General features: G+C 46.3%; 1 protein-coding gene across 1 annotated transcript; it reads left to right on the top strand.

The window, feature by feature from the left end:
* Window positions 1-2,347: 2,347 nt before the first annotated feature.
* On the top strand, window positions 2,348-10,053 carry Slc22a13 (solute carrier family 22 member 13). Its single transcript, XM_074058983.1, is given in 10 exon segments — window positions 2,348-2,866; window positions 6,659-6,762; window positions 7,015-7,169; window positions 7,387-7,555; window positions 7,735-7,855; window positions 7,942-8,036; window positions 8,189-8,403; window positions 8,543-8,655; window positions 9,121-9,241; window positions 9,244-10,053. Coding segments are annotated over 10 exon segments (1,584 nt in total). The 5' UTR covers window positions 2,348-2,467; the 3' UTR covers window positions 9,336-10,053.
* Window positions 10,054-12,282: the final 2,229 nt, after the last annotated feature.

Genomic DNA, 12,282 nt, shown 5'->3' on the forward strand with positions numbered 1-12,282 from the left:
GAGCTGTGACTTTCTACCCCATTCCCTTATGCAGGACAGGATGACTTCCATGGGTGTGAATTTCATATTTCCTCTTCCTCCAGGTTAGTTAGGCTTTGATAAAGTACTTTCTCTTGAGGTCAGGCTTTGTCAAGAAAAACAGAATGTTCTCGCTCTGTTTCACATAATTACTTTCCTATCCCCCTCCTAGGAGATAGGGAATTTTTCTCTCCTCTTCACTGTGTGAACCCGGTAGAATCCCCTAGAGGTAAAATTCACACAAGAATGGAGGCTCTTCCCTGGAGTTTTTAACTCAGAGTTGTCCACATTGAGCCTCCAACAATTTGTCACTTACAATTCAGGTCTTCTTACCCTGGTACAGGACCCTGTGGATGTTTCTTGCAGATTTCTGCTCAGGTAAGTGATAATTCTCTGTTTTACCTATCTCTCCAATTTTGGAGGCAGTTGTTTACCATGTGATCTCATTTCTCTGATGGAACTAAGAAGAGTTTTGGTTTGTTCAACTTTTTACTTGTTAACATGTAGTGTTGATTTCTAAGGCTCTTAAATGCCAAAGAAGTCAGAAGACCTACCCAAAGATTTTATTTGCTAGAATTATTAGTTCTCAAATTTGGAAAAGTTCTGAGATGCCATCTAGTCCATTCCTACAGAGGAGTTTTAAATTTGACCTAAAGCTGCCATTGTACACAATGAACTCAATATGTAACTAAACTGCAATTTAACTGAAAGTATATTCTTGCAGCAAGCGAGTAGGTTGCAACCAATCATAGCAGTTGGGTTTTCAGCCAAACACAGGCTGCAAACTGCTAAAACATGCCCAAGCAAGGCAAATACTACCTATAACCAATCACTCCCTTTTAATATCTATATATTATCTGTCCACATTGCTAGGTGGAACTCTCTGAACCTTTACTAGTTCAGAGTGCTGCCCAATTCATGAATTTTTTTACTCAAATAATCTCTGCTAAATTTTGTTTTTCTTTTAAAAAGATGTTTCAGGACAGACTCTATTTTCCCCTTTACCCCACATAAACACTTCCCTCCACTCCATGGATACAGGATAGCTGGTGATCTTCCCGATACTTCCTATATGGAAAATGTATTTATTCTACTTAAAAGTGGCCTGGTGGTTAGAAAATTCTTAGTACTCCCCTTTCTGTTTTTAGTTGTAGCATTAAATGAAGAAGACAGGTATTAGGAGAAAACACCAGACTGCATGGAGAAGTCAGAGACCAGCATGCATTGGGATCCAGCTCCTAGGTCAGTGAGACTACAGAATATAGAGTGGTCCCTGGACTGAGAGTCAAGTCTGGTCTTGTGAGGGCATTCTCTGAGAGGGGACCTTTCTGGGCCTTGAAGCATTATGGGGAGCCTTTGACAATCCTGTCGGAATGGGAAGTTAAGGAGTACAAGGTTAAGAGTAAACTAAATTAAGTCAAAGGTCACCTGTTTTCCCTCATGTGAAAGCTAGACTTGTAAATTAAATGTACATATAAAATACATAAATGATCACATATATATATAATATACATATATAATGAGAGAGAGAACAAGATTATATTAGTGGGTCTGTCTGAGTGGACTATGGGAAGCAGGAGAAGGAAAGAAAATGTTAGAGAATGAAAACATTGAAACACATCTATGTATAATATAAAGTAATATACTGCACTCTACTGTATGCAGTATTGAATACTAGGGGAGCATGGTGATAAAGAGTAAGTAAAGAGGGGGTTAATTTCATTAAAGCAGATACATACAGGTCTGAAGTGCCAAGGCAAAACCTACTTTTTAAAAAATGAAGGGCAGAAAGTCTTTTCCGGGGTGATGCCAGTAGCAGGGGGGAGGGCATAAGGAAAGAGTGAATGAGGATGATTATAGTGGATGTAATTTGTATTCATAAATGAAAACAGGTAAAACCTACTGAAATTGTTTTAAGAAGGGGGAGGGAAGGAGGGAGAACTGTGGCGGGGTAAATCTAAGATACATCGTAAGCACACATGTAAATATCACAATGTGACCCTCTGTACAACTATTATATACTAATTTTTAAAAATTAGGATTTGGAGAATATAGAGGTAAATTTGGACCACTGATAATTTTGTCTTAGTATCAAAATTTTAGGAACATAATTCCAGCTGGAGATTGACTCTAGGAAGGTCTTCAGTCATGTCTGTTTCCTCTGTCCCAGTCTTTCTAATCATTCTGTCTTTCTCTATTTCCAAGAAGTACAAGAATCCTTAGAAATTATTCAGTTCAAGATTTCCCTTTACACAGACAGGAAATTGAGGCCCAGAGCAGGGAAGGAACAGATTCAGGATGGATCAGTAGAAATCAGAAATAGATCAGTAGAACAGCCCAGGCTTCCTATCTCCTAGCAACATTTTCTTGGTAATTCAATAGAGGCAATGTTGAGAATAAGAACACTCAACAAAGCTAGGTGAAATTGAACCTTATCAAGGTGTTGGGGATGAGGCAAAGGAAAGTTAGCTCCTTATGTAATATGGAGGGCTTTGCATTTGCTTTCACCATCAGCTCTGCCTTCAAGAGCTATGCCATCCAGCCACTGTTCCCCAACTTCCTGTCTGCCTTCTTCGTGTTTGGCCAGGTTTTCATGGTCCTGGATGAAGCCCATCACCGTTCAGTGGCCTGGGTCAAGAACCACACTTTCAACCTGAGTGCTGATGAACAGCTGGCTCTGAGTGTGCCCAATGATGCTACAGGCAGACCTGAGTCCTGCCTCATGTTCCGGCCACCCCCTGACAATGCCAGCCTGGAGGACATCCTTAGCCACCGCTTCAATGAGACACAGCCTTGTGAGACTGGCTGGGAATTTCCTGAGGACAGGCCCCAATCCCTAAAGAACGATGTAGGGCTGGCCTTCTGCCCATCTGTCCACTTGTTTGTAGTCTGTTGGTTCCTCTGCCTGACCTGTGCCTTCAGTCACTGGCTGATGCTCTGTCTCTGTCCTTGTGCTTGGATGGTTGAACGTTAGTATACCTGTTTTGCTCTTTGCCAGTCACCCTGGTTTCCTCTTTGTTCTTTGCCTCTTGGCCCACCTAGCACTCTCATTTTCTCTTTCCGGTCTGCCTGCTTATCTGTCTGTTCATTTTTGCCTATCCTTTTTGTCTCTTTCTTCGCTTAGTCCTCTGCCTGTCTTCCTGGTTGCCTTCCTTTACTTTTATCTCTTGCTGCTTTCCTGTCTTATTCCTCTGCTCTATCCAGTGTCCCTTTTGTCCATTTCCCATTGTCTTTCAGTTGCTGCTGCAGGTCTGCCTGATCACCTGTTTTTCTGTGTCTTCCCAGTTCCCTTATGCTCTTTTATCCTGTCCACTCATCTGCTTTCCTGCTTGTTAAACTTGCCTTCCTACTTTTCAGATTCTCTCCAGGTCTCTGCCTGTCTGTGTCTGTATGGAATACTGGAGAACCCTTATAACTCTAGGATTCTCCCGTGGATAGCAAGCTTGTGCTCTTACAACATCATTCTGTTTGGAGAGACTTGGGCAGATAAATAAAATGGTTCCCCCTCCAGCCACCTCAGAGCTGGAGGGGCCCTTTGCAAGCATCCAGCTCCATGCTGTTGCTGCTTCCCAGATGGTAGAGTTGAGGCACAGAGTGGAGAGGTGACTTGGCCAGGGCATCAGAGTGAGCTGAGCATGGAGCTGGGGCTGCTGGGAGTTATCCCTGATGTCCAGTTCCCTGAAGAAGAGGAAGACAGCACAGATAGTCCAGAAACACGAGGTGTGTGGGTTGTGAGGGGATCTATGAAACTTTCACTATTTTTATGGTTTCAGACCTGGAGCTCAGAAATTAAACATTGACTTTTTCCTCTAATATTTGAAAAATTCTCATATCTTTAGAAGCTTTCAAAGGCAATGTTTTTATCAAAGTCAGACATTCACTTTTTTTTTTTTTGTTTTTGAGACAAGGTCTTGCTACATAGCCCAGACTGGCTATGCAGCCATGATGCTTCTCTATAAGCCTCCCAAGTGCTACCATGCTGAGCTTAAACGTTCAGTTTTTAATTTGTGACTGTAAATCTCCTGAGTTCTGGGAGCCTGTATTCCTCCTTATTCTCTATCACCTCTCACCCCACAGGTGAGTTAGGTAGCCTAGGAATTCTCCTACTCTCCGGATCTAGCCCAGCATAGTCTGGTCTGACCCTTAGTGGCCTCTTCATGATTCCCTCAGCATCACCACTACTGGTCCTGCCCTTTACTAGCCCTCAAATGTTTTGGGTGTGCTACAAGTGCTCAAAGACTCTCTTCCCACCTGGCCAAACATCACCATCCTTATCAGCCTAGTAAACCTTCTAGATTGATCTGAATGTACTCGAAGCCTTGTTCATAGCCTGTGCTGAACTGTTGATGCAACATCATTCAGCAAAGCTGAGTATTAACTGTATAGGGCACAGTCAGAGTAGGGAGGCACCCTGTTAACCTTCTCCAAGGACCACAATAGTCAGGGGAGATCTGGGACCCTTGAACAAGCATAAAGAGCTCGGGGTAGGGGCTTTGAGGCCCCAAATTTGCTTATTTCTGGGAGGAAATGAGTAGACAACTTCCTGAAGAGCAGATTTGTCAGCTGGGCACCAAGATATCAAAAAAGTTGATAGAATAGAGGAAGTACTTTGCAGAGAGGGAATAGCTAAAGCAAAGCATGGCAATAGGAAGCAAGTTAAGGCTTTAAAAATATAAGTGTATTTGAAACCAGAAATATAAACACAATGGTTACTCCTGGATTGGTTAATTTCTTGCTAAACATATTAACTGATGGAAATTGTCTACTTAGTTAGGGGTAGGCTTTAGTTCATTTATTTATTCATTTCCAGAATTTTCTTATCCTTCTCTTGGTTTCCTTCCCTGTCTAGAGTAATGGAGATGTCTCAACTCCATACACTGCCAACTAAGAGTCACACCCAGTGTTAGCCATGAGCCTGGAGTTTTTTTGGTCATTTGCTGTTAGAAATAATGAAAAGACAAAGTATGGCTCATGTAAGGATGCTTTTGCTCAATCAAGATAGAAATCACAAAGAGGCAAGCAATAGCATTCAAATGAGTTCACTATGCTTATGCTTGAACCTAAAGGAGAGAGTACCCGGGTGAGGGTCTGCGGCCCTCCAAGGATGAGAGGTGTAAAGCTTATAAAAGGAAAAAAAAAGTGGACTTAACATAGATGCACAATCAGCTACTGCAAGCATTCCCAGGATTTCTATGCATGTACAGTTCTCTGCTTTCAGCCTGGGATTTACACTTGACACAGAGCTCTTCTCCTGCATGTCATCTGCTCCTAACAGAAAGTGGAGGTGCTCACTACCACTATCATTACTGCTATCTCCAGAAGGTCTTATTTGGGTCAAGTCCAGGTATATTGCCCATGCAGGAATTGCAGGAAAGCTTTGGGGAGGAGTAGGCAGTTAGCAACTCCTGAGCCATTCTTTTTTATGGTACTGGAGTTTGAACTCAGGGTCTTGTGCTTGCTATGCAAGTGCTCTACCACTTAACCTGTGCCACCAGCTCAGAAACTTTCTTTTGAATGTAGTTTGTATTAGGCAGGAAGCTTTTGTAGGGTGCTCATGGATTGCACACACACACACACACACACACACTTCTGTCTCACTAGAATTAGTTGTTTCTCTCCTCCCTCAGAGGAATATTAAAAATAAGTCAGGGATTGTTGTGAGAATTATGAGGTAATGCATGTAAACACTTAGCACAGAGTCCAGCAAAGAGTGAATGTGGCTGTGAAGCTGGGAGAACTCACATAACCAGTGCTCCACACACATTCAGGTAGGAGCTGAGCTGTGTGCAAGGCCACACACTCCTCTGAGGGGCATAACCTGGCAGAGTGGGAGTCAGTTATAGGTGCTGCATGTGCACATACAGTACACATGTATGCAGAGATATGTGAGTCAGCAGTTTCTCCATGAGATTTCCCAGTCAGACTATCACTTGGTCTCCAGGTGAGCTGGCCAGTTTTGCTCAGATGCATACTTCTGCTCATTTTTTCCTATCTCTGGGTTTATATCTATCTGTATTTTTTCTCTGGGTCTCTGGCTCCCTCTCCCTGTGTATATATGTTTCCCTGTCCTAATCAAAAGCATGTGTGAACACTCCTTAGGATTCTGATTATCTGTGAATGGGAGGAGTTTTCAGCCAGATGTGAAAATTTGGGAGAGGCCAGGGGGTCAACAAAAGTGTAGGGGTTATGAGGAAGAAGACTTTGTCAGGAAAATGATACAATGACATATAATAGGGTGTGTCCTCTTGAGCACACAACGTCCAGTCCTTGAACAGTGCCCCCTCATTTCTGGTTCCACATTTGTACCAGCTGCTTGATTTTTCTCATGACAGCTGCCAAAACAGGATGTTACCTAGATGTAACATAACTTGAAAGAAAATAGTGTAACCCCATTTTGAACTATGAACTCTCCTGAGCTAGTAGTTTGTGTCATGTCACGCAGAGTTCGATTGCTGTACACATTTCCCTCTAAAATTTAAAATACTGTGTGCCAAATGAGTTTGCTAAGGTGTCCTGAGATGTCTTGGCAAACAATTTGGGAACCATGAGCATCAGTGCTAAGAGGTTTGGGGTAGGGCCAGGTGGTAGGACTTTCCCTCATGACTGCCCAGACACTTACATCTGCCTGTGCCTTCTTCAGTTCAACCTGGTTTGTGATCAGAAGTACCTGACACAGACCTCACAGTCACTGTACATGGCTGGACTCCTCGTCGGGGCCCTTATTTTTGGACCCCTGAGTGACAGGTATGAACCTTGACCCCCTTGCCCCTGACCTAGGCTCCTGGAACAGGCCCATGTTTCCCCAAAGACCTGCTCAGTGGCCTCCAGTACAGTTCTCTAGCCCCCTGCCCTTGAGTGGGGAGGGAATTAGAATCCTGGCCCTTCCCAGGTCTAATTCCTCGAACAGAGACCCCCCCCAGGCCAGGCCTGCCTGACTTCCTTTGCTTCTTTCCGGCAAGGACACCTGCCTGCACAGTTTTTCTTTTGTTACCTCAGGATTGTCCGCAGAGCCTCTCTCCTGGTGCAGCTGCTGCTGTATGGCATCATGGGCCTTGCCACAGCCTTTGTGCCCAGTTTTGAGCTCTACATGGTCCTGCGTTTCATTGCGGCTACTGCTGTCGCTGGATATATGTTAACCACAATAACAATCTGTGAGTATGTAGAGCTGCCAGGCAGCCCTTAGACCAGGGCTGGATACAGTCCATAACCTTCCTCTGGGGGATCTTGTCAGGTCCTGCACTTGAAGAGCTTGCAGCAGAGTCTGGTATGCTAGAACTGAAGTATCACCTGTGACATGGTGGCATTTTGGGAGAAGCAGTGTGTTAGCAGGCAGGGTCCAGCACAATCTCAGCCTTTCTGTTTCCACAGTGTCAGAGTGGGTAGGGCCCTCATGGAGGACTCAGGCCATAGTCTTGGCCCAGGCCAACTTTGCACTTGGGCAGATGGTTCTGGCAGGTTTGGCCTATAGTGTCTGCAACTGGAGGCTCCTTCAGATCACCAGCACTGCACCTGTCTTCCTGCTCTTCTTCTACTTCTGGTGAGGAGACACTTGCCATGAGAAGACCTCCCTTGGTTAGCAGGACTGTGGTGGGTGCAGCCATCAGGGGAGAGAGATTGTGAGGCCTAGGGCACATTCTAGGGCACAGTGTGCCCTAGAATGGCTGTGAGGCTCCACAAGACTTCAGACCCCAAGGTAACAGCCGCTGTGGCTAACAGGGTTCTGCCAGAATCTGCACGTTGGCTCCTTGCCCAGGGGAGGCTGGCAGAGGCCAAACAACTGGTCCAGAAAGCTGCCTCGGGGAACAGGAAGAAACTCTCCTCTGAGCTCCTAAACCAGGTACTGGCAGCAAGCCCATCCCAGCCCTGCCTCAAGGCTGACCCACAGGGACCTGTGCTGGACCCTTACTCTACACCTCCCTCCAGCTGGTGCCAGAGAAGAAAGGCCCTTCAGGGAATGCATTGGATCTTTTTACACACCCCGAGCTGAGGAAGGTGACCCTGATTTTCATCTTTGTCTGGTGAGTTCCCAGGGGCCTGGTCCTTCTCTGAGGATAGAGCTGGAGGACTGCCACTGCCATGGTATGCGTAAGCAGTGTGGGGAGATGACGGCTCTCTGTGTGAGATGATGGTATATACCCATCAGTGACAGGGACCCTTGGATGCTTTCTAGGTTTGTGGACAGTTTGGTGTACTACGGCCTTGGCCTCCAAGTGGGGGACTTTGGCGTGGACATCTACCTGACCCAGCTAATATTTGGAGCAGCTGAGGTGCCTGCCCGCCTTTGCAGCATCTTCATGATGGAAAAGTTGGGCCGCAGGTGGAGCCAGTTGGGGACTCTGATTCTGGGTGGACTCATGTGTATCATCATCATCTTCATCCTAGCAGGTACCAAGCTGGCTCCCATCCTCTCCTTTCAGGAGTAAGGCTCCCCAGGGTTGGGTAGAGAAGAGGTAGGGAATTTGGATGGCGGGCAGGGTCACTTTCCCAGGTTTGCCCTGTGTGGCTGACCAGCATCCTTCACCAGATCTGCCTGTGGTGGTCACCGTGCTGGCTGTGGTAGGGAAGTTTGCCACGTCTGCCAGCTTTACCATCTCCTACGTGTACACTGCCGAGCTTTTCCCCACTGTCATCCGGTGAGTGCTGCTGGTATGACTCATGCTCCTCTCCTCCTGCAAGTGCCATTCCTCCTCTGCCCTCCCCACCAGTCTACAAACAAGTTAATGGTGCATTTTTGGGACCAGGGCACCCAGAAATCTACTGCAAGCCCCCAAGCTGTCCAGGCTGGTGGAGGACAGAGGGATGTAGACCATGTCCTGCCTTTGTCAAGACAGGAATGGGGCACAAATGTAAAAATGAAGGAATGGTCCAGAAGAAACATGCAGGAGGAAGGAAATATGATCAGGACCTGAGAGGTAAAGGTGAGTGGGAGTGTGGCAAGCAGGCAGAGAGGACTAGAGGTATGCAGACAGGCAGAAGCAGGGAGCAAGAGTACTAGATGGGCCCCATGAGACTGGAGACCCTGTGCAGGCCTTGGGGGCACAGGAGAAGTCTGCATGAAGCTGTAGCCCACATGTCTGCTCATTTGTGCTGTTTTTCCCCAAGCAAACAGGCATGGGGCTGGTGAGCATCTTCCCAAGGACTGGGGGCATCATCACACCACTTGTCATCCTGCTGGAGGAGTACCATGCAGCCCTCCCCATGCTCATCTTAGGCAGCATTCCCATTGAGTAGGCACACTTTGTGCCCTGCTGCCAGAGACATGGGGTCAGACCCTGAAGGACACCATCCAGGACCTGGAGCAGGGGCCCATTCCATAGTGAGCATCTTGCTTGCTGGGCCTCCCATCAGTGACCTCTGTCCCAGATGCCAGGCCTCTACCTCAAGTTGCTTAGTGGCTCTATTGTGTCCCTGGGGAGCCACAGACATCTGATGGCCAGATCTCCCCAACTTTTACAAGGGGGATGATAAGGGATCCTGCTATATAACCAACTCCTGGGCAGCCAGTGATAGCCTTCTGTTCTCTGCAGCTCCTTGAATGCAGCTCCCCCAGAAAAAGAAATTGAGATCACAGGAAGTACTTGAAGCCCAAGGGGGGCCATTGTGAGAAGCTCATATTCTGATTGTCATCAGAGCCAGATCAGCAGCATCAGAAGCTTCCCACACAGTCCCCTGGACATGGCCAGGCCCATAAAAATTCAGGGACAAGAGTACTTTTCTCATGGAGGCCATACATTATGGCCTGGCCCTAGTCCCAGATCCCCAGTGCCAGGCCTGATCCCAGAAGCATCTCAGGACCTGTTCTCCTTCCTTTAGTTTTCTCATCCCCAAAACTCCACCCTAGAACCAGAGTCTTGTTCTGTCTTGGCCTTGCTAGTTCTCTGGTTTTTCTGCAGGGCTATGGTAACCCTGATTTCTCACTCTGTGGAACCTGTGTTCTCAAAACAGTCAATCCCAGAACATAGTACTAGCTAGAGTCGTCTAAATTTGTGGGAGCTAGCAGTCAGGGAGGCACTGTGCAGTTGTAGACTCTCCCCAGGCAGGTAGATCAAAGGCTGTGGATGAAGAGAAGTTTGTGCTTCTTTCTAGTGGCTGTGTTACTGGAACCAGTGCTCTAGAGTGGTGGTCTCCAAAAGGGACAATGCCTCCACCTGGCCCTGGGTACCAAGGTTATGCTGCTGTCACGAAAATGGATTTTAGGACACATCGAGGTAGAAACCAAGACAGTTTAGTAGTAAAGCAAAGCAAAGGAAAGATAGAAAGATAGTAGACTTGGGTGTGGGCACATCTGATAACAGGTACAATGAGTGCTCCTATGACGGGGTATTTATGATGAAAATTATGTTGGGGGTTGGCTTGAATCATCTTAGATAAGTGCTTTCCTTTGTTCTGACACCTTTTATATTCCATCATACTTGTTGTTACACTGTTTTATCAACTGAGCTCAGAGATTTCAAGGTTGGCCCGATTACTAAATTTGGGTTATTATAACAAAGATAGCCCTTTAAACAAAGGATGGGTCCTGCTAGCTCCCTTGAAGACAAGTGTTTATCTTTGTGATAAATATTTTTCTTTGTAAACACATTCTGTGCCTAGAGGACTCATTTTCCTACGTGTTTTTCCCTCTGTTTAGTGCCTTTCTGTAAGGTATCCTTGCTCAGTTTCCACAGCACACTATTTGGAGAAGCGGGAAAGGTCAGGGGAGAGAGCTGTTCTTTTTTCTTTTTGCCAAATGTTATAGCTCATGAAATTTAAAGTGAAGAAATCAGAATCTGTATGCATTTACTCAAGATACTTGTTAGTACAATTACTTATCCGAAATTTTCTGGCTGCTGTTTCTATTGCCTCGTTTTCCCTGACCTATCCTGCTTTAGCTGGTCCAGGCCTTTCTGGCTAAGATGCAGCCCCAGAAGACACTGGATCCTGAGAGAAGACTGTATTCAACCTCAAAGCTTGGATCTTGCATTCACTTTGAAGATCACTTGCTCCCTATTCCATGCTCAGCTCAGGGCTCGGCACCAGCATTGGGGAAGGAGAGATTGGTTCCCTTCTTTCCTGCCCCATAATGCTTTGCTGCTTCAGACTCCTCCAGGGACTAGGCAGAGCATTTCTCACTTAGCGCTGGTGGTTGTTTTCCCAGTGTGCACTGGCTCATCAGCCCCTGGTGCCTTTGACAGGCTTCTAACTTTAATGCTGGCTGTGCCTCCAGGACACACTCATGGACCTTCTAGAGATATTTCAGGCCTCTGTGTGAGCACCTAATGTGAACATCATTATCTCAACTGACCCCTAAAGCCAGTCCTAAGCTGCCAGACTTGTTCCCTGTGCTCTCTCTTCCTGAGGCATCCACTCACCTTAGCAGACAGTCTTCCTGAGTGGGTTCCCAGTAAGTTCTTTCAAGCCAGGATCCCTCCCCCAGAACCTGCTTGGCCTATTAGAATACCATACATCTTCATGCCACCTAATGATAGAAAAAGAGGTTGCTTGGCTACTGCTCCCCTTAGTCCAGCTACCTGGAAGAAAGTCCAGTCTCCTTCACATAGGCATCTACTCCCTAAGAAGTGTTATGTATTGATCTGTTTTCTGTTATAAAAGCAAAATACCTGATTCTGGATAACTTTAAAAAGAAGAGAGGTTTAGCTCACAGTTCTGGAGGTTCAAGGGTATGTGCCAACCTCAATTTGTCTCTGGTGAGGATATCATGGCAGATGTCATCACAGTGGAAAAAATGCCTGCAACAGTAAGCAAACTCATCCCAAGACAGAAAGTGGGGAGGGGCTAGGAATACCCTCACAGTAGGCCCCACCTGTGTTTTTGTAATGTTTTATTCATTCATTCATTCATTCACTGCTGTACTAGGGATGAAATCCAGGGTTCTGAAGTGCCATGAACATAGAGCATCAAGCATGCTAGGCAAGAGATGTACGAGGACGTCAGACCCATGCACCCAAGGCATAAAGGGTGCAAGGCAAGCACTCTGCCACTCCACGCCCTGCCCTCAGGCCCAGACCTCATCTCTTAAAGATGCCACCACCTCTCACATCAACACACTGGGGACCAAGTTCCAGCCATGCACCTTGGGGACACACATACTATTTCCACGTCAGAGCAGGTTCTTTCAGAAAATCCCTCCCCCACATTTGCCACCTTCTTTAGTGTGGTCTGGAGAGGTGGTCATGGATGCGCCTGAACTCTTGCAAATTGTGAAAACCCATGCATCCGGCTGGAGGTTGTTAAGACTCTAAACCCGGCCACTCTATTGCCAGT

This window comes from Castor canadensis, chromosome 17 (genome assembly GCF_047511655.1).
Source record: "Castor canadensis chromosome 17, mCasCan1.hap1v2, whole genome shotgun sequence".
NCBI classification, from domain to species: Eukaryota; Metazoa; Chordata; class Mammalia; order Rodentia; family Castoridae; genus Castor; species Castor canadensis.